We start from the raw sequence: 19,508 nt of genomic DNA on the forward strand, positions 1-19,508 counted from the left end.
TCTTTCTATGGGTTTTGCAGCATAGGACAAAAGAAATGGCCCAAAAATTCTAGGGTTGTCCTATTGCTTAATTTAGCAATTTCAACCCCAGAAAAATCAAAGGCACTGTGCTTCCCGGATAGTCCAAATTACTGATAACACAACACAAGTCTCTAAAATAAGCAGCTGTAACTTGTGTTGTATATGTAGCAGGCTTTACATTTGGGCTTTAGATCAGTGCTGTGCTATTCATGCCTTAGATTAGATTATTTAAATAGAGTATGAACTGCCTTTTCTGGCTGCAAAGGGGACTTTTCCCACTATAATACCACAACACTGAGTAATAATTATATCCAAGGAAGCACATTAACCTTAGCGCTAGTGGTTAAAATATCCATTTTCAAAGGAAAAGGCGTAAAAGCGTTTTGAATTGTTAACTAACAACTGATCTGTATTTCGCACGACCAGTCTGTTACTGTATGTTACAAACATCTTTTTCTGTTCAAGTCTTGAAAAAGGAACCATTTCAGTGCAACTTGCAAACAGATGAAAATAGACTGACCATTTTCCTTTAGGCCATATGGCACCCCTTACCCAAGAAACTGAGCACCAGAAGGTCCAACTTCAATCAGGCGGCTGGCCAGACCTTCACCTTCCACCATGGGAGGCATGGTGGCCAGTCTGTGGCGTTTCACCAACCGGCAAGTCACTCGTGTTGGAGCAGTGCATTTCCGCGGAGGAATAATGATTCGTAGTCCGTTATGTCTGCAACCTCTCATGGCACCCCCACGAGCATCCACCATGAAACTAACTAGGAAGCTGAAAAATCAGGAAAAAAAAAATTAGATACAAAACATAACGAAACTTCTTTGGTTATGTTCCACATACGTAACAAACTACGTATGTAAATGTAGATCTTTCTCAAGATGTACAATTAGAAAAAGCCTTTCTCCCATGTGAAGCACCAAATCATGCTAAGATCATTTATTAATTAAACTGACAACTGCTATCTAAGAGTTCTTCACAGAAAGTCTTATTTTACAGTGCTGCTGTTGGTAAAAATACCAGCAGTCACTAATAAATGTGAGCACGTGTGCATGTACCTATCAAAGTCAAGTGCAAATATCACTACCCTGCACCTGCAAGCACCTATATTGTAAAGTTGGCACTCTTTAAATACTTAACGGGCAAATACATCTTATCGAAGAAAATTATTTACAACTCAAGAATATAAAGCCAATTCTGATTGGAGGGGTTGTCGGGGGGGTTTTAGGTTCTCTATATAATTTTCTAGTTATTTGATAAACTATAATTTCTAACAAAAAATTGTTTTGGATTTAAAAAATACCAAATTTCATGCTGGAGTGTGTGAATACAATTCGTAATACCTCAGTGGAGCTAGCACCTATCTATATAAAAAACCCAACGTGTCATTATTGTTTGAAGACAAATTTTGGATTTTGGTGAGATGGCAATAGCTACAGTCACTGTATAAGAGGTTTCTTTATGGATTTTTGTTTTTCTCTGTTACTTTGCAGAGCAATACAATACCCCAGTGGAAAACTTAGAGATGCAGAAAGCCATCTACAGGGAGCCCTCTTCTAGCACAAGGTAAATTATCTTATTTACTTCTTTTTCTTTAAAAGGGAGAAAAACATTTCATGGAATTTCTTTTATGCTGAACTTTTTATAGTTCCATATATAACCAACGGGTAGATTTTGACAGATTTGTTACAAAGACTGGGGACATTCTTGGGAAAGGTGTAGAACTACTTCAACTTTTTTTACTGGTTTATGACTTAGGATCATGCCTGATGTGGGATGGGAATGTCAGGTTGCTGGAAGTGAAAATAAGAGTAGATGAGACAGAACGGTATCAGGCCTACTTCTAGCCACTAAAATAGAATCGTCACATGGGGAGTCGCAGAAATGCTACTGAAGGACCTGCAATAGAGAAAAGCCCTTAAAACGTGAGTAACAAATACAGGTATTTTTCCACTGTCCCCTTGACCGTTCTGTGCGACAAACATTGCATCCACTCATTGTCCACACGGCTACAAGTAATTCCACATGCTGTAAAAACACAACACTCAACACACCGTGCAAGTCGGAAAAATGGATGATGGAAAGGAGCCACAAGCGCCAGTCAGAAGCACACCATGCACCACGGATGCCAGTCTTTCTCACACATGCAGTCTCCTATTCTACTGCCATTCATATACCTCTAGGTTTTGTTTAGTGTAAAAGTCTGGGTAGTACAACCATTATCTCATTCCTTAGAGGTTGGTGTTTCTGTGGTTTTAACAAGGGGGAAAAAAAGAAAATGAAAACATTTTACAGCTTTGATTCCCTGGGGATTAATTTAGAAAAATGGGAGCTTCCTTCATAAAATACATACTTCACACATTTTAAAGCACAGGTGAAAGAAGAGCTTAAGAGATACTAAATGCTCAATTGTTGCAATAATGCTCTACGGCTTGCATTGTACTTTTCCCTTAACTGTATGAAGTAGTGTTATCAAAGTGGTTCTGAATTATGTTTCGGAGAATCGGTCCAAGTCTCTACTATAATGGGTGCGTTAGAGGTAGTTAATAACACTGAGAGCTGGAAGAAGAGTTTCACATTTTGATGCTAATGCTATGAGCAACAGAAATACTACCCCCACAATTACCAGAAGCTAATGAGTGCACTTACTGAGTTGAATTAGCATCCACATTTTTCATTGTGTAAGCTGTCATGAATACAATTTTTAGGATTCAATTACTTTCATTATTGATGTAATACTCGAGATCGTATACTTTAACAACAGGATCACCTTCTTTCGCTGTCCATCACTGACATATTAGTGCTAGGTCACCTGTCTGTCTTATGTCCTCCTTAGCTTATCTCCCCACGTGTCTCAGCAATGCCAAAAACACTGTTAACTGCTAGAAGAATACATACACACAAAAGGCAAGGGTCCAAACCCAATAATCTCCCTTCTGACCACAGTAATGGGTTCTGTTGCTTCTAATATGGTGCTCTTTCTCCATATAGTAATTCCTTTCAGACTAACTAAAAGATAAGCAGAGTGCTGAAATAGCAGTGCCTTCTCATAAAGCACACGTCACACAATTAAGATAACTGGCTTGTGGTGTAGAACCAACATAAAAGCTGAAGAAGTAGTCGTCTTCGAATTTGACCATCTGTAACAAACTGGTATCTCACCTCACACACAGAGTCACAGCCCTGTGTTCCTTCCCACACCCGCAAAACTGGGGATCCAATACAGATCAGCTGAAAATTTGGCATTTGCCTCTAGTAAGCACTCGAGATGCAAAGGGATCGTGTGCGTTCAGGCCTTAAAGTGGCAACTCTTTCTTTCAGTTTAAGTTTACTGAATGTGCCTGGTGGGTCAGAGCAGGGTCTGTCAGTGAAGCTATCACAAGATCTATCGCTGAAACCAGCTATTGCTCCAAAGAGTGGAAAACCAGGCAAAAGATGAGTATCATTGGAAGGTGGACACAAAGATAACAATGGTTAGGATAAAACCGTAGGACGTTATTATTATTCACCATAAAAACAGCTGTTTCTATCATAAAGAAGATCTAATGTATTTACTAAATGACAAGACACAATCTGGCAAACAGGAGCGTTCATCACAGTACGCACCAAAACATAGATTTGTGCCGTATCACTGAAACAGACCCCCAGATGAAATGGGAGATTCCTGAAGGGTCCTGTGCCTTCTGGATGAGTCTGAAACCACCTAAGAGACTGCAGGTACCCTTCAACTGCCGGACAGCAAATTCAGGCAAACATGGAATAATATGAGGAGGGCACAGAAAGATTAGTGCCAATTATCATACCAAATATGGAGGGGCCGGTTCACAAAACCAGCTATATACTATCATGAAATTTCCAGAAAACAAATTTTGGAGAACTAGCATGAATATAGTGCGAAAGAAAGAAACTGAAGGGGAAGATTCCTCAGCTCCAGAGCTGCGGCATAAAAGTCTGAAAGGCTGGTACACCGATGCAGGATTTGTAGAGCTGACGCAGAATGTAAAAATAAGGTTTTTTTCACCATACCACCCTGTTTATTTCCCAACCTTTTGCCACATTCATTTTTTCATCCACTTATTTAATCCAATTTCTTTTCATCTCTCTTTTTTTTAAATTGGCACATTTCACATAATTTTGGATATGCAATAAAGTCAAGCAAATAATTTGTAACAAAGCATTTTCTGAATCACAGCAGCCTCTTTTTCTGCCTATTTGCTACATAATAGGGCATCTGGATGGTGACATTACTGTTCCAGGACTGGAAAAGCTTTGCCCTTTCGAAGGACTGTGTATATCAGTATACAAATAATTCATACAAAACTAACGCATGACATAAAACCTGCTTTCTGAAATGTGCATTTAGGAAAGTGAAAAAATTGTATGACTAATAGAAAGGAAATGTAAAATGCAAATTAATTATTTTGCTGCCCACGCGCACACACACTATTTTTCCTCTCCCTAATGTTTCTTTTACCAGATGTTGTTAAGTGACGAGACTGAGATAGGAAGAGATTGTACTCAAGCGAACAAACAAAACTAGCAGGAGTAACTGGCAGATTAAGCCATCAGTCTGGGAAGTGGTACCTTTTCATTATAAATTCCCAAGGTCAAAAAGAAAATAATACATAATACTAGCAGATTAATAACCCTAACATCATATATACTCATAGAATCAGAGAATGGTTCGGGTTGGAAGGGACCTCTAAAGGTCATCTAGTCCAACCCCCCTGCCGTGGGCAGGGACATCTTCCACTAGATCAGGTTTCTCAGAGCCCCGTCCAGCCTGACCTGGAACGGTTCCAGGGATGGGGCATCCACCACCTCTCTGGGCAACCTGGGCCAGTGCTTCACCACCCTCAGCGTAAAACATTTCTTCCTTAGATCTAGTCTGAATCTCCCTCCCTTTAGTTTAAAGCCATTCCCCCTCGGCCTGTCGCAACAGGCCCTGCTAAAAAGGCCCTGCTACTCCCTGAAGCTTAGGTGCGGGGCTGCTTCTCTTACTGCATGCAGAGAGACAGTGCTTTGCTTTACCATCCCTTAGAGGTACCCGTTCATCTTTGCATCGGTCTTCCCTGCTCTGACTTAAAACTTTGTAAGCTCCTCCTTCTGCAAAGGGCACCGGGCACCCTCCGCTCACGCTAACTGGACGGTGCAAGAAGTGACTTTTGGCTAAGCAGGAAACTCAGAGCTTACTCCACGTTCCACTTGCAGAAAGCACTACTGCAAGCACTACCAACCATCTACGTACAGAGAATGAAGAGGAGAGGGCTCATTAAAGAGAAACACAAATGGCTGTGAGGAGTTCAAGAGGAAAAAAGAAAAAAAAAGAAAGGAAAAAAAAGGTTAATAAAAGGGATTACAGGGAATCAGAAAGCTCTTACAGGTATCACTGGAAGAGGAGAAGAAAGGAGGCATCCTAAAAAAATTAGGCTGATAAACGTTTCTTACGTGCTTCTATGATAATTTATTGTAATATTAAAAATTAAAGAAAATGTAAAAGAAACCAAAATAACTTACAGGAACTCCACGTAGATATAATAGCTACAATTTTCAGAAGGGGTTAAAAATGGCATAACAGGGGAAGGAAAACCTTAGCAGGGACTAACTATGGTTAGGAGAAATGAGGTAAAACTGAGGAGAGGGAAAACAATATAAATAGGAGAAAACTTCTGGACAGCTGATAAGTAGGAAAACATTCTTGTGAGCCATTTAAAACAAAGGTGGCCAAAATAAGTGAACCGATTGATCAAGCAACGCACCAAAATCACATGTACTTTCCGTCAGCAAAAGTCTGTTTCAGAACATGTTTTAAATGTCCTTCCTATAATAACTATATGTAGGGGAAGCATCCTTCTTTAGCACTGACTTCAGTTTATCTTGGCAACCCATGGCAAGAACTTAAATTTCAATTAAGTGATGATTCAAAATCAAAGCAGATTATGGGTTAAAGCAGGGAAGTCAAGTTTTGTATGTCAAGGGTGACTAGGGCAACAATGAGACGATCTCTCTCATTACTAAGACAGCCTTTGAGTAAGTTTCATTTTCTGCCACTTTTAAAGGTTCAGTTAGAAATGATGCATGACACAAACGTGTGACCCTGACAGTCTTGCAAACTGGATCGATACCGAGCTTTCTTAGATTTAGCAAGGTGGTAGCCCAATATAATAGCCAAATCAATGAAACAAATCGGGTTTTGGGAAATCATTGCCTTCTCTCTTTTAAAAAGAATGAAGGGAAAATCAGGATTTTTTTTTTTTTTTAAAGAAAAAATAAGGAACAAAAGCAATTATTTTCTAGGAATAAGTTATAGACTGCAGGGGAGTCTATACACGCTTCTGTTAAACACATGGTTAGCACTTAGATCAAGCATCATTCATTCTCCTCTAATTTAGCAATACTTACTCATAAATTAGAGAGGCCATTTCATTCTCTTTAATTTTAGAGCAATTTAAAACTACATACTTGCCATATGAAAGGTAACTATATCAAATAACATTGGCTACAGCATCCTTCTGGTTAAGGACATACATAAAAGGCCCCTAAATCCTTCAGGCTGTTTCCATGCCTTCTACAGAGAGCAGAGCAAACAGCAATGGGTTTTCTAATGGCAAAACACAGACAATACATATGCATTGGATTTGTCGACCTTACAAGGACAAAAAGTTGTGGTGTATTTTCAAGAAATATTTGTATTTCAGGTCTGAGCCTGCGTTATTCCCTTTGCTGATTTTATTCATATGGAATTAAGTGGGTTTTATTCTCTATCTATGCTCATTTGAAAGATAATAGCAGGATGAACAAATGAAATAAAAACTGGATGTGTCAAACGCTGGGGGGTGAAAGAAGATACTTATTGTGTGATTTGTGACGAATCGCTGTTACGTAAATAGCTTTGCAGAAGAGTCACAGTTTCAGGTGGCTGCGAACGCAAGCATGTTGGCACTCAAACGCGCTTCTCATTCTGCAGAGTCATTTGAAGAGCCATGCAAACCTAGCATCGTGAAGTGTCTTTCTAGAACAGGCAATAGTTCTTTGAACACACAAAACCAGAATAGGCAAAATCAATACACCACCACCACCACTTTCATACGGTCAGTTCAGGTACGATTATTCTTCCGAAGTAGCTAGGCAGGCACACATGCTCTCATCAGGTAGCAAGAAACAATAAAAAGCTCTAACTAGAGCACATCCATTGTCGACACATTTAGGAACTTTTCTGCGTACATTATCTTAATTTTTAAAAGAAACTGGGAAACAAGGACATAGCAGCATTCAGTGTTAGTCGCAGTGTGAAGAAGCAGCAACAAACAATCAGGGTGCTTCAGCCACTGTAAAGTGTTCAGCCGGAGAAGGAAAACTGATAGACAGTCTGAAATTAAGAAAAAAGGTCTTGATCCAGCTCCCGCTGAAGTCAACAGCAAGTCATTCAACTACCTCAGTGTGCTTTCCATCAGGCTGCAACTATGCCATACATAAACAAGGCAAAATACACATTCCAGGAGGACAAAAAACATGATCCTACACGGGAAACTACTGGAGTATTAACTCATGGTGACATTCTCTTCGCTGCATTAGTCAACTACAGAGAGATTGAGTGACATGACCCAAAAATACGGGTTTGTAGTTTGGGTTTTTATTTAGCCGTTTAATAATTTTGCACAGCTGAGTATTTAAGAAGATTTTCACCTTTCTACGGTTATGTTAAAGGAGATGAAGAGGTATTGTGCCAATAAACACTCAAGTTTGCCAAGTGAAGATAATCTCCTTTGGGAAGGTACCACTCCAGGTGTTCTGTGCAGGATGCAACGTGCCAGTGATTCAACCACTGATTAACCGAGGTCACACAAAAAACGCACGTGGCATGAAAAATTAAATATACTGGGTCTGTGCTGTTATTCTACTAGTTCCAATATGGTGGCACAATTCGGAAAGTATGGCTCTGCAATATTCTTTATATAGACAAGTGAGATAAAAGGCCCACTTTGTAATATAACAGTTGAAACTAAACCTATCTACAGTGGTTTGTGTTGGATTATTGGGGGGGGGAGTTCCTTCCTTTTAATAATATTAAACCACGCCACCAACAGAGAAAATGTATTGTTGATTAAATCGATGGTTAAAACAATCTAGGAATGTATAAGGAGCTTTGTTAAGATTTTTTGCAGTGGACTTATGTGTCCAGTATTCTTTTCTTGTAGAGGACATAGCAGATGGGAGAAAGTGGACGCTTACTGTGTAAGAAGAGAAATAGGGCCATGTGTAACTATTACTCCTAGTCAGAGTAGATTTTTTTTTTCTCTTGGCTAACGTGCACTATCAAAACACTAAAGCATCCTGAAGTGAGGTAAGAGAGGAGGATAAATAGGGTGGGTGAGAAGTGCAATGTATTAAAGAAAGAAATTATGCGGAAGTTCACCTGCTGTTGTCATGATCAAGACATGGAGAAGAGCATCTGCGATAGAGTAGATGATTTAACATCAAAAAGGAAAAGAAAGGGGAAAAAAAAGAATGAGTTAAATGAAATACTGAAATATTGGAAAAATGAAACAGATTTCTAACTTAAACACATGAACATATACATATTTATGCATATTCATTACATGTGAGAAGGTAGGAGTGAGTATGGAAAACAAGCCTACATAAACATCCGTGGTTACAAATGGTTACTACTACTACAGCAGTAAAGCTAGAGTGATCTGGTTTCTCTACATACATTCTCAAACTGGAAGTCAGATACCCAAAATGTACAGTTAGATTCTGAGTAAATCTTTCAGAACCAGATGAGGGGAAATGCTGCTTGGCTTAGGTACCCACACCTAAAATTTGGACCACGGTATATCAAAGGGTATATCTAAGGTAATTCCAGCCACTGTTTCTGATAACACAATAAATCACGATTTTGTTTTCTTCAAATTTCCTGTCAATACATTCCGTCCTCCGCTTTCTTCCATTTCAACACATTTCTTGTCCTCCTTTTGTTCTGCACTACAGAGTGACAAATTTCAAACTTTCAGTTTGACCCGTTTAGGCTCTTAGTAATGTGTCACATGGCCAGTTAGTTTTCTGATGTCGCTTTTTGTTTTTTATATATATATATATATATATTTCCATTGCCATTTTCTTCCACTGACATGAACAGCAATTTGCTATTAATGAAACACACCTGCTGTTCTTCCTTATTGTAACTTTCTGAATAAAGGTCATAAAGGCTACAGTATAATTTGAAATAATTTAGACTTTCAGATTTTAGAAATGACTATCAGCTGGTCACTGCCAGGTCCTTTTTCCGTAACTATTTCCAGGAAATTAATCTCACATTGGGGAAAACAGTATTATGGATTCAGAATACAACACTTGAAATATATTTTGTTTACCTTGTTAGCAAGGATCCAGTCTCCTTTTTTGCAGACATGCAGCTAAGAATGATAATTCACATTATTTGTCACAGTTCGAGCTGCCCACTCCCTCATCCTTCTCCCTTTTTCATTGGTGGAAGCAACAACCTCCAGAAAGGTAAATTCACTAATAACATCCCAACTGTTTAATTTTGTCAGATACAAGTACTGATACACTCGGATCATCTATTAGTCAAACAGGGACTTCATCAAATTATATAAAAGAAATCAATATCTTTCATTAAACAGGAGTTTTACTGTGAGCAAGTCAGAGTTGGAAAAACTGCAGAGCTGCTACGTATCTTGCTCTAGAACACAAAAGCAAGTTAGTATCAAAGCATGAACTCGAAGCTCCTTCCTCACAGTGCCATGTTCCTGGCAATATGTCAGATTTGCCTCTCTTCTTATCTACCATACCTTTACATATTTGTCAGTAGAATTCTTAGAAATAGAATCTATACAACTAAATTGTGGAAATTTTTTTCACTGTATCAGCAGAACCCAGGTATGAAAACAACATAATTTTGCACATAATTTATACTTTAAAATCTTACAGTCAGCCTTATCTTTACCATTCACACTTAACTACTGTGGGTGATAGAGACATAAGAATATGATACTGTCAAGCAATGTCTAAATGCTGCAAGTGAAAAGAAATCTTTCAGTTCAGTGGTTTTTTGCCTTCCAACTTAATGAAAATATATGTGTTCTCCCACAATAGGATATTGTGAGGTATGAGATTAAAACTGTGAAACGCGTTTGCATTTATGTAGGCATTAGTTCTGTCTCTCATATTTCTTTATCACACTTCAGCAGGAAATTATACATAATATCCCCTAATATTACCAGCAAAGCGATAAAACTCTATCTTATTGGATATTTAGCACCCAAGCTTTCTGGCATATTCAGAGATCCTTAACTTTGCTCAATATGTAAGAACAGATAGTTTTATCAGGAGAAGCAAATCTGATTTTCTGAAAGGAAGTTTAAATGCAGGAATTTATACTTTTCCCTTCAGCCAATGTATGAAACTATTTGGAAACTGTTAGCTGTGTAAAATGACCAGGAGATGTTTATGTTGAGATTGTGAGCACCATAAGAGTGTTACCTCTTAGGAGATAATTTTTTTCTTGTTTTCGAAATGGCTGCCAAAGACTCTGACCAAACATCTTGCTTTTCTTTCCTTATTGATGAAATTATCGACATATTGAAACAGTAGTTACATTTAAATTTGAAATGGATGGTTAAAACAATTTCCCCTTCTGAAATTTCAGACATAGGAGCAGTTTTGCTTAGTTATGCAAAGGCTGAAATATAGAGAACGGTTGTCTATAAATTAATCCTTTTGCTTGGGGGTGTTACACTGTGATCCACAGAAACACTTCCCTACATTGGGAGATCAGTAAGAACCCAACGACAAATTGGGGTTAGCCACTGAAGTAGTGCAGGGAGAGAATGGTGTCATGTTTTTCTCAGATTGCACAGAATACAAAATTAAGATCATCTGTGCCAAATAAATTACTGTCCAATACTTTGCTGATGTGTTACTTTAGAAAAACACAGTCAGAATTCCATACATTTCCAGCGCCTTGGGCAAAACCAAGGTCATACCCTTGCTTAAAGCCACTAACAATGTTCATAGAGGATTTCTTTTCAAACACTAAGAGTTTTCTTTCATGACAGATATAGACTACTTCAATGCATGCACCTGAAATGTCAGCAGGGTTGCTAGTTCATAAGTGTGTGTCCGTGTATGAAGGAGGGTGTAGGTGACGAGAGGGGTATAAATGACTGTTGTTGTTCCAACTAAGTGAATGTAACAGTCATGCACACAGTACTTCCACAATTGTTTCACTTTTAAAATAAGGTCTTACAAGCGAAACTCTAAACAAGATGCACCCCAAAAGTTTATGATAACTTAATGACTCAGACAAATCTAAGCAAGATAAAAATGTTGTACAGTCTTTTCCAAAGGCTAAGTAATCATTATTACAGGTTTCTTTATTACAATATTTAGTGGCAAGTTAGTTGGTATGTATAAAAAGAAGAACATAATTTGTGTCATGTTAAATGTCACTATTTCATACAAGGCTGCAGAGAGCATTGCTCCTATTAAAATCAGATATTCTTATCCTACCACTAGCATCCTGGTCATCCAAAAAGGTCTAAACATCACTAATATTTTTTAAAAGAAAAACACAAAATGATTGCACATCCAAGAAATAAATGCCACTCTTCTAGAAAAAAGTATTTAGTTCATCCTCTGCAATCACTGGAAAGACCTACCTTTCTGAAAGTGAAAAGTAAAACATCCTTTGGAAAAAGTCTGTAAACTATTTAGGGTTAGAATAAGCCACCAAAACAATTTTAAAGCTTACATACTGACCTGTATATAAACACATACATACTGTAGACATTAAGTATTTTAATTTAATTTGTTAGTTTTAGAGCTCAGGAAAAGCAAATCCAAACACCACTGGTCACAGCCAAATATCCTGCTACCAGCTAACAAACTTCTCGTATATGTCACAAATCAGCCAATTTGCAATTGCAGTTATGACAACACTGTTCCTCTTCTAGACCAGGACTGCCTGTCATTCCAAACGGGACTCCAGTGATATTTTTTGAAAGATACGGACTGTAAGATTTTTGCAAACTCATTTGAGATTAACAAAAAAAATAAAAATCTTTCTCCTTTCTCTATCCAGCCATGCTGCATACAACGTAGCTCCACAGAAATGAAATGCTTTTTCATGACATCAGTTTCTTATGAATTCACCTGCACACGCCTCATCAAATCTGACAGCAGGACATAAGCATAGAATTCAGCGTAAAGAATAAAATTACTTAAAACATAGTAAGTAAGAGCACTTAAAACAAATGCACTCACAGATTTTGAGGCCAACCAGGATAAGCTTTGTAAGTACGAATTTGGCTGGGCCTGCATTTTGACCTGTCTTACTCCATTTCAATGAGCTTCCCTAAATGCAAATGCTTACAAAGTGTCAGTTGTAGAATACACGAACATAGTGGCCAAACATGTGTAAAGCACATGATGTTTAGGTTGCTTGTCTATTACACCGTTCATGTAATTTAAAATCCTTGGTTTCTTTTTTTAGTTATCATGACAAACACTGGAGTTGGTGCTTACCTAAACTACTTCACTAGCATAGGAAGTACGCACCATCTGGAGTGATTAGGCCCTTGGCCTCAATTATTACTAACTTTAAAAAGGCACTGTATTTATTTCTCCGTAAACTTCACACGTTTACACACAAACGCATGTGTGTATGTGTCAAGTATCTCATTCGTTCCTCTTGAATTTGACTGAAAGCTCGCTGGCATCAATTCACTGACTTGCAGTGATTTCAGTGGATAGTCTTGGTACTCAGGCTTGCTTGATTGTCAGAGCTTAAGAGATCATAACAATTTATTGACAGCTCTAGGAGGCAAGGAATTAAAATATAACTCCTAGTTAAGCATTAGTTGAAGCTGCTGCCACTGCAGGTATTCTGTTTCTCTTTTTTTAGTATAATGCTAATTGATACACTCACCCTGAATGAATAGGGCTGGAAGAAAGAGCCACATTGTCCAAGGTTTCAGGGCCCCAGCTTAAGCGATATGAATTCCTTTCAGCTTCTTTGGCCAGAGTTGTTACCTTGGTAAGCAAAAAACCCTCCTTTTTACTACAATAAAATCAATTAATCAAGCAAACAATAAGAAGATGTATTTTGCATAGTAGTACCTACAGCGTTAAAACTTTTTTCAAAAAGAAAACAAAGGAGTAATAATAGCATTAAGATATTAGAAACCCCTTATTGTAACGTTTTGTACTTGCTCAAAGTAATCATATGCTAGTGGTCCCAGTGAAATGAATGCTGTGATCTACCAAAGTGGCATTTCCTAAATCTTCTTTTTTAACTACAAGCATGCTTCAGGATAGTATCTTTGAGGACAATGGCCTTGAGTTCAATAGATCACCTGAATATTTAGCCCAATGGCTGTTAGCATCATGCAAAAATCCGTTAAAATGGAGAACATTACAAAGACAGTCCCTGTACTATATTCACACAGCTTATCCCTTTACTTTGGAATAGAGTTTAATATTGCATAGCATAATATACCATTAAATATCAGTGAAAATTAGAGAGATCTATATTAAAATGAATAAAGCAGCATACCCAACATGGTATCATTAGTACGATCTAAACTGTAATCTTTTTATATTTCCATATTTATCCAACTGATAAGTGAACTTAAGAGAATTTGCTTACCTGCTGGCTGGGGATTACAACCGTATCGTCAATCATGGCACTGTCCCTCAGGTAGGAGGCATGGCTCAATGTGTGGGACCTGTCTGAACTGAAGGATCGCAGGCTGGTAGGTTGGTAGGATGCCATAGCAATATATCAGCAGTACAGATGATGTTGTAAAGGTGTCATGATAGATCGAGTGGGAGAATGAAAAAAGCGTGCTATTAGCAATATGATGCAGCTTCCAGGGGGAGTAGATAATAGGCATGGGGGAAAAACAGAGCTTTACAAATCTGTGTTATGCTACCTTTCTGACCAAGGGCCACAAAGTCTTTTGCCTGACTTATTTGCTTCAAAATGCAGAACCTAGAGATTAATCTAGATGACAGTTTATTTCATACTCACAAATACTTTATACTTGGCTTTGTGGCATGACAATTTCCTTATAATAAAGAGCATGAATTTCTCTTAAGTAACTTCTCTTTGGAGAAGTTCTCTCTCCTGCTACGTCACACAAGCAAACCGCTACAGAAAACCAGAATGCTAACATCTGAAGAAAAGCTGAAATTACTCTTTCTGAAGCTTTGTTATGATCTACTCTCTCCCCTTGAAACTGTAAGTAAGCAAGCTTGATATCGTCCCCTGGAAGGTACACACAGCAAGGTGAATTGTGGCCAGCCGCAAGCTCCCGTGTAAAACAAAATTCCTCCTCTGTATGCCAACAGCATCTTTAGAGAGGCAGTCCAAATGTGAGCACTGTTTTCCTTGTAAGTACGCACAGCTCTACAGAAAACTGGTTGCTGTAGCAATGAGAGATGCAAGGCAGTAAATAAGCTGCTTCCAAGCACTGGCTCAGAATGTAACTGCAGTATCCACTAGCAAAAAGCAAAAAAAGACAAATTTAAGATACCACAGAAGGACATACTGAGGTAAATGGGGTTTCTGCTACCAAATAGCACTTGTTTGGTCCTTTCAATATTTACTAGCAGCAGTATTACAATAGTGATTTTTAAAAAGAGATCAACCACCTTCAGATGTTGTACGTTACTCTGTGATGTTGTTCTGTACCTTGAGGAATATAATACATGTAACTGAAGGAAGCAGTTTTATTTTCGTGGCTTACACGTCCATGAGTAGTACTCATCATGACTAACACACTGGATCAGAACAATAGGCCATTTATCTAGATACATAGATTTTTAAGGGATAATTCATTTTCAGCAGTTAGCAATAAAAGTCATGTGTACATTATGGACACGAGATTCAAGTGCTTTAAATGCAGATCTCATTGGAAATCATATTTTACCATCTGATTCAGACCAGTCAGCCTTTTTTAGCAATAGCTACATTCACACAATGATTTTTTTGATCCATTTTTAGAAGCAAATGGTTATCTTCCTTTTATTAGAAATAGATGACATTGAAGAATAATCAATGATCATTGACTTCTACCAATGGCCTGTTTAGCATACTAGATGGATTGTACAAAACTGAAAGCAAAGAGAAGTATTACACAAGTATCAGCCTTAGGGAAGTCTTGAGGAAAAAAAAACCCGACAATAAATAATCTCTCTTACATGTCATGAAATGTCTTTCACCCAGACAAGTGGAAGAGGCGAGACATGTAAGGCTGATATTTAGTGTATTATTGGGATTATGCATTTCTGGAACAGAATTCTGATTCCATTAAAACAACCAACAAAATTTCAGTAGGGACAGAAGTTCACCCTAGCTGTCTGCCTATAACATTTCAGAAGAAAATTATGAAAAGGAATCTTGACGAAAGAGTCCTTTGGTTAAACATTTTAGTGTGAATTGCGTAGGCAGAGTACACCTTGCTTGTTCGTAACAAGAGTACGTCAGTGAACACGTGTTCTTTGGTTGAAAAATAAGCCTCAGTAGCAGACCCCATTTGCCATCATTATCCTTTATTCATTTCAATGTTTGACACTTTCAGAACCGCTTCGCTGTGCCATGCAATGCTTGTAAGAGGTTCACCATCCAAGTTGTAGGTTCTGCTATTCAGCTAATGTCATGTCCTGGATAGACACTTAATGAAGGGAAGTATGTACTAGATTTGACCGGTTATCTGTATGGTGATTTTGTCCATGTTCCCCTGCAAGTACCCGGCGCTGCTACTACCACCACTACAAGCAGCCCAGTACATCTCCACTATGTAGTACATGTATGTAAGCTCCAGTAAATATCCAATACATGGAGGGTATGGATTTATCTATAGGCAAGGTATGCACAAACATGATTGAGGTCTGCGGTAAATTAGAAGTTTAAATTTCCTACTACACTTAATTTCAAAACTACCGTTCAGATGACACTGCCCCTCTTCTGTGTGCTGCACCAACTAAATGAAGAGCAAACCAGCAGTTAAGGTCTGCGCTTCCGAGACTTAGAAATAAAGGTACTGACTGAAACGATAGTCCAGTTACAGAAGTGTAGTGGCACCAAACAGAACTTATTGTTCATTACTGTGATAAGTCTTCAGGAATCCTGTAAAAAAATAAAACCCTAAATCACAGAGACAAAACTAATATCTAAATACAGATTCTTTCCAAATCTGGTTGATAAATCTTAAGTCACAGGGGTTCTGGGGTCAATAGCACTCTACTCAGCCTCAGAGACTGAGCTGTGGAACCCAGGAATGCTACAAAGCTCCTGAACTGTGTCTTGCCCATGTTAGGTAATGCACAAGCATGTATCATCCACCTCTTCTAAGCCCTGAATAAAGCTCAGGCGGTATCCAGAAAATAAGAGCCGCATACTCTAGCCAAGTTCTAATCTGAATGACGGGGAGACCATGTTGCAGTACACATCCACTTGCCAGCCTAGACAGAGCTCTAGCAATCTCTAGCCCCGCTGAGTGTATCTGTTGTTGTGGGAAGTATATGTTGTTTCAGAAGCTGGGAAAAGAACCTGGTATCATTGAAAACTGTATAAATCAACCTTGAAAATGTTGCTCTATTTAAAGACTGAAAGCCTTCCTCGCACCTGTCACAGACCAGAAAGGTGGAAGGGACTTCCAATGAAATGGAGTCTTTTCAAATACTGGTGATCTGATATGGCCCGAATCAGTTCTGGTTCCCAATATCCAGAGGGAGAATCCAGCTAGCGTAGTCCATGCTCTTTATTTTTTTATTCTACCACTGTTTCTCCACACAGAGAAGGAAAATGGCTAGCCTTCCCAGCAGCACGGTGACAGAAGGACAGCTACCAGCTGTTGTGATCTAGTGCAACTTCCCTGATCCTTGCTAACATATCTGTACAGGAATCAGGGAAGTTTCTGTGGGACAGTGGCTATATCACACCGTGACCTTCCTAGACAGACAGTACCGTTGGATCGGTATTCACCACTGCATATCATACTCATTTGAGACTATAACTATCTCCAACAGCAGCGTCGTTCATTTGGTTCTCCAAATCAACTTTCTGGTGTACAGCAGGCCTTCAAAATGGATGAACAGAGACAGGTGCCATAAAAGAATATAGAGACAACATGTTTTCATGCTATGTAATACCTACCTGGGCATGGTGCTAATGAAAGCATATGAAAAAGAATGAAGGGGAGAGAGAAATAAAAGAAACAGGGAAGATGGTTACAAAAGAAAAAGATATGCTTTTAAATCAAACTGTTTAATGCGTAACATCACGAGTCTAGACTGCTAATACCATTTTGCTTTACTGAATTTCTTGAAAAATCAAAGTCAGTATAACGCAATGAAAATCACACTAAAGCAAAAGCAAAATAATTTAAGCAGTCTCTGTGAAAATTCTTACAACCAGTAACCTGACAGTGACAGAAAATGAGACCATGGAGTTAGAAAGATGTACTTTTTTCTTTCATTATTTCTCCCTCTATAATTTTGCTTCATTTCAATATAATCATGCTTGATACAGGTTGCGAAATAATTTTCATACAACACAAAATAAAACACATCAATTACACACCAGTGAAAATCTACCAAAATCCACTGACAGTATTTAAAAGCTAAAATATTCTAAATGGGAGCAGAAACTGGCTTAACACTTGCCTGCACAATCATTTCTATACTACATCTTAAAATGAAAAAAAAAAAAAACTTTGTTACCGTTGAAAGCACGTGATAAAAGGTTTTGATTTTTAAGCATTCTGATATAGTTCATAAACATCCTCTAAGACTTAAAAAGCCACACAGTCACTTTGTTTTCAGTGGATTCACTGGAGCTGTCTAAAAACCAACAAAGACTCCAAGCTCATAAGACCTGAATGATGAGGGATTTACACATGCTGGGAGGCAAACCGAACTGTTTCCTGACATCTTTTGTTCCAGGAGCAATTCATAGCCTACTGAAGTAAACAGAATGGATCCTACTGATTTCACTGAGCTTCGGAAATGCTGCCAGAATAACAATCGAGACTGGAAAATGAGGTAGGTTAAAAATTCCTTCTGTTGCCAAGATCTCAACTTCCCCCTGCCCTTGAGCAAACCCCAATTCTAAAGGCAGTAAGTCTGGAGACGTTACTGATTTTCACTAGACATTGTCATTTTCAAACAGGAATAGCCTATTCTGGCTGGGTAGCCTATTCTAAACTAGAACTGTGGGTGTTAATCTGCCAGTTTGAGTCTACGCTTATGCTCACTAGTAAAGGCTCTCATTTTGAAAAGGGAACACCGTATCTTTTGTAGACTATAGTGACATTCCCCCCTCTCAAAAAAAAGATTAAAGCTACAGGCATTATTATTCCAGAAATACATCTAGGCTTAAGTTCAACTTGTTAGAGGTAAGAAAATCAGTAAGTTTTCTGGACTGAACACACGTTCTTTTTTCTAATTTATTTATTTATTTACAACATAAATACTGTGCTGTGCCAGTAGAAGGAAAATGATTCTCTTTCCTGCTAATTCAGCCATGATGCAACCGAGAGCGGCAATGTGCTTGTTGACAGTATACTCACTGCCAATCCAATGCGGAATGACCAAGTCCATTGCTCCTTTCCTTATATCTATAGCCAGCAAGCTACTCTAAAAAGTCAGCTCCCCTAATGCTAAAACACCCTGTCCACCTATCCACCCATCCCCTGACTCGTGACAGGAGGAGATGGGGACGATTCATAAGCCCTTTCCATAGACAGCTGGACTCTTCTTCCTTTGCCTGACCACAAAGACAATAAAGCAAGCTATGCCGTTTCAAGAACCAAGTAAGAATCACAAACAAATTCTTCACTAGGCTCTGAGTAAAGTATGAGTGCCACATGTATTCATTTCTGGACTGGTCAGGAAATATCCCTCCTGACCACACCTTCCTCCTACAAAGCAGTGACTGCCACACTGACTTACCTAATAAAGAAACGATGACAAGTGCATCCCCTGTCTCCCTCGAGTTAAAGACCCCGAGAAAGGGATTTCAAACATTTATAACAAAATGTGTGCAGAATTATCGTAAGAAAAGATACGTGTCCGGGCAAATACCTGTCAGATCGTCCTCCTTCCAAGCTGTACCTGAGGTAGTTCATACCATCTAAGAACTGGCTGCTTGGTAAAGAGTCATCTCCTAGTTCTCTGAGGTCTTCTGGCCTAAGGTACTCTCCTCCATCTCCTGTCATTGTGTCATCACCTTTAAACCAATCACAGAAGGGACAGAGATAAGCACACACACAAGTTTGATGTCATTTACATGTTGGCATCTAACAGCTGGATGGCACAATAAACAGGAAGGCATTTTCCACTCAGGAAACACTGCAAACCACAAGCAATTAATGTATTTAATGAAACTGGCACATCAAGCAAGATTTAAAAAACAAATAGAATTGACATCAGGGTGATTAATCAACTAGATTTAATCT

General features: G+C 38.5%; 1 protein-coding gene across 38 annotated transcripts in view; it reads right to left on the reverse strand.

The window, feature by feature from the left end:
- ANK2 (ankyrin 2) overlaps positions 1 to 19,508 on the reverse strand; it is a 393,899-nt gene that overhangs the window by 51,851 nt on the left and 322,540 nt on the right. For 19 of the 38 annotated variants that reach the window (XM_076337350.1, XM_076337351.1, XM_076337354.1 and 16 more), the window contains 6 exons: positions 19,135 to 19,279; positions 13,694 to 13,796; positions 12,974 to 13,077; positions 9,399 to 9,440; positions 8,441 to 8,476; positions 574 to 798 (listed from right to left, as the gene is read on the reverse strand). In XM_076337350.1, the coding sequence (XP_076193465.1) occupies positions 574 to 798; positions 8,441 to 8,476; positions 9,399 to 9,440; positions 12,974 to 13,077; positions 13,694 to 13,796; positions 19,135 to 19,279 (655 nt within the window). The remainder of the gene's footprint in view (positions 1 to 573; positions 799 to 8,440; positions 8,477 to 9,398; positions 9,441 to 12,973; positions 13,078 to 13,693; positions 13,797 to 19,134; positions 19,280 to 19,508) is intronic. The other 19 variants (XM_076337386.1, XM_076337379.1, XM_076337375.1 and 16 more) reach the window with 2 other exon arrangements.

Source organism: Aptenodytes patagonicus, chromosome 4 (genome assembly GCF_965638725.1).
Source record: "Aptenodytes patagonicus chromosome 4, bAptPat1.pri.cur, whole genome shotgun sequence".
Classification (NCBI taxonomy): domain Eukaryota; kingdom Metazoa; phylum Chordata; class Aves; order Sphenisciformes; family Spheniscidae; genus Aptenodytes; species Aptenodytes patagonicus.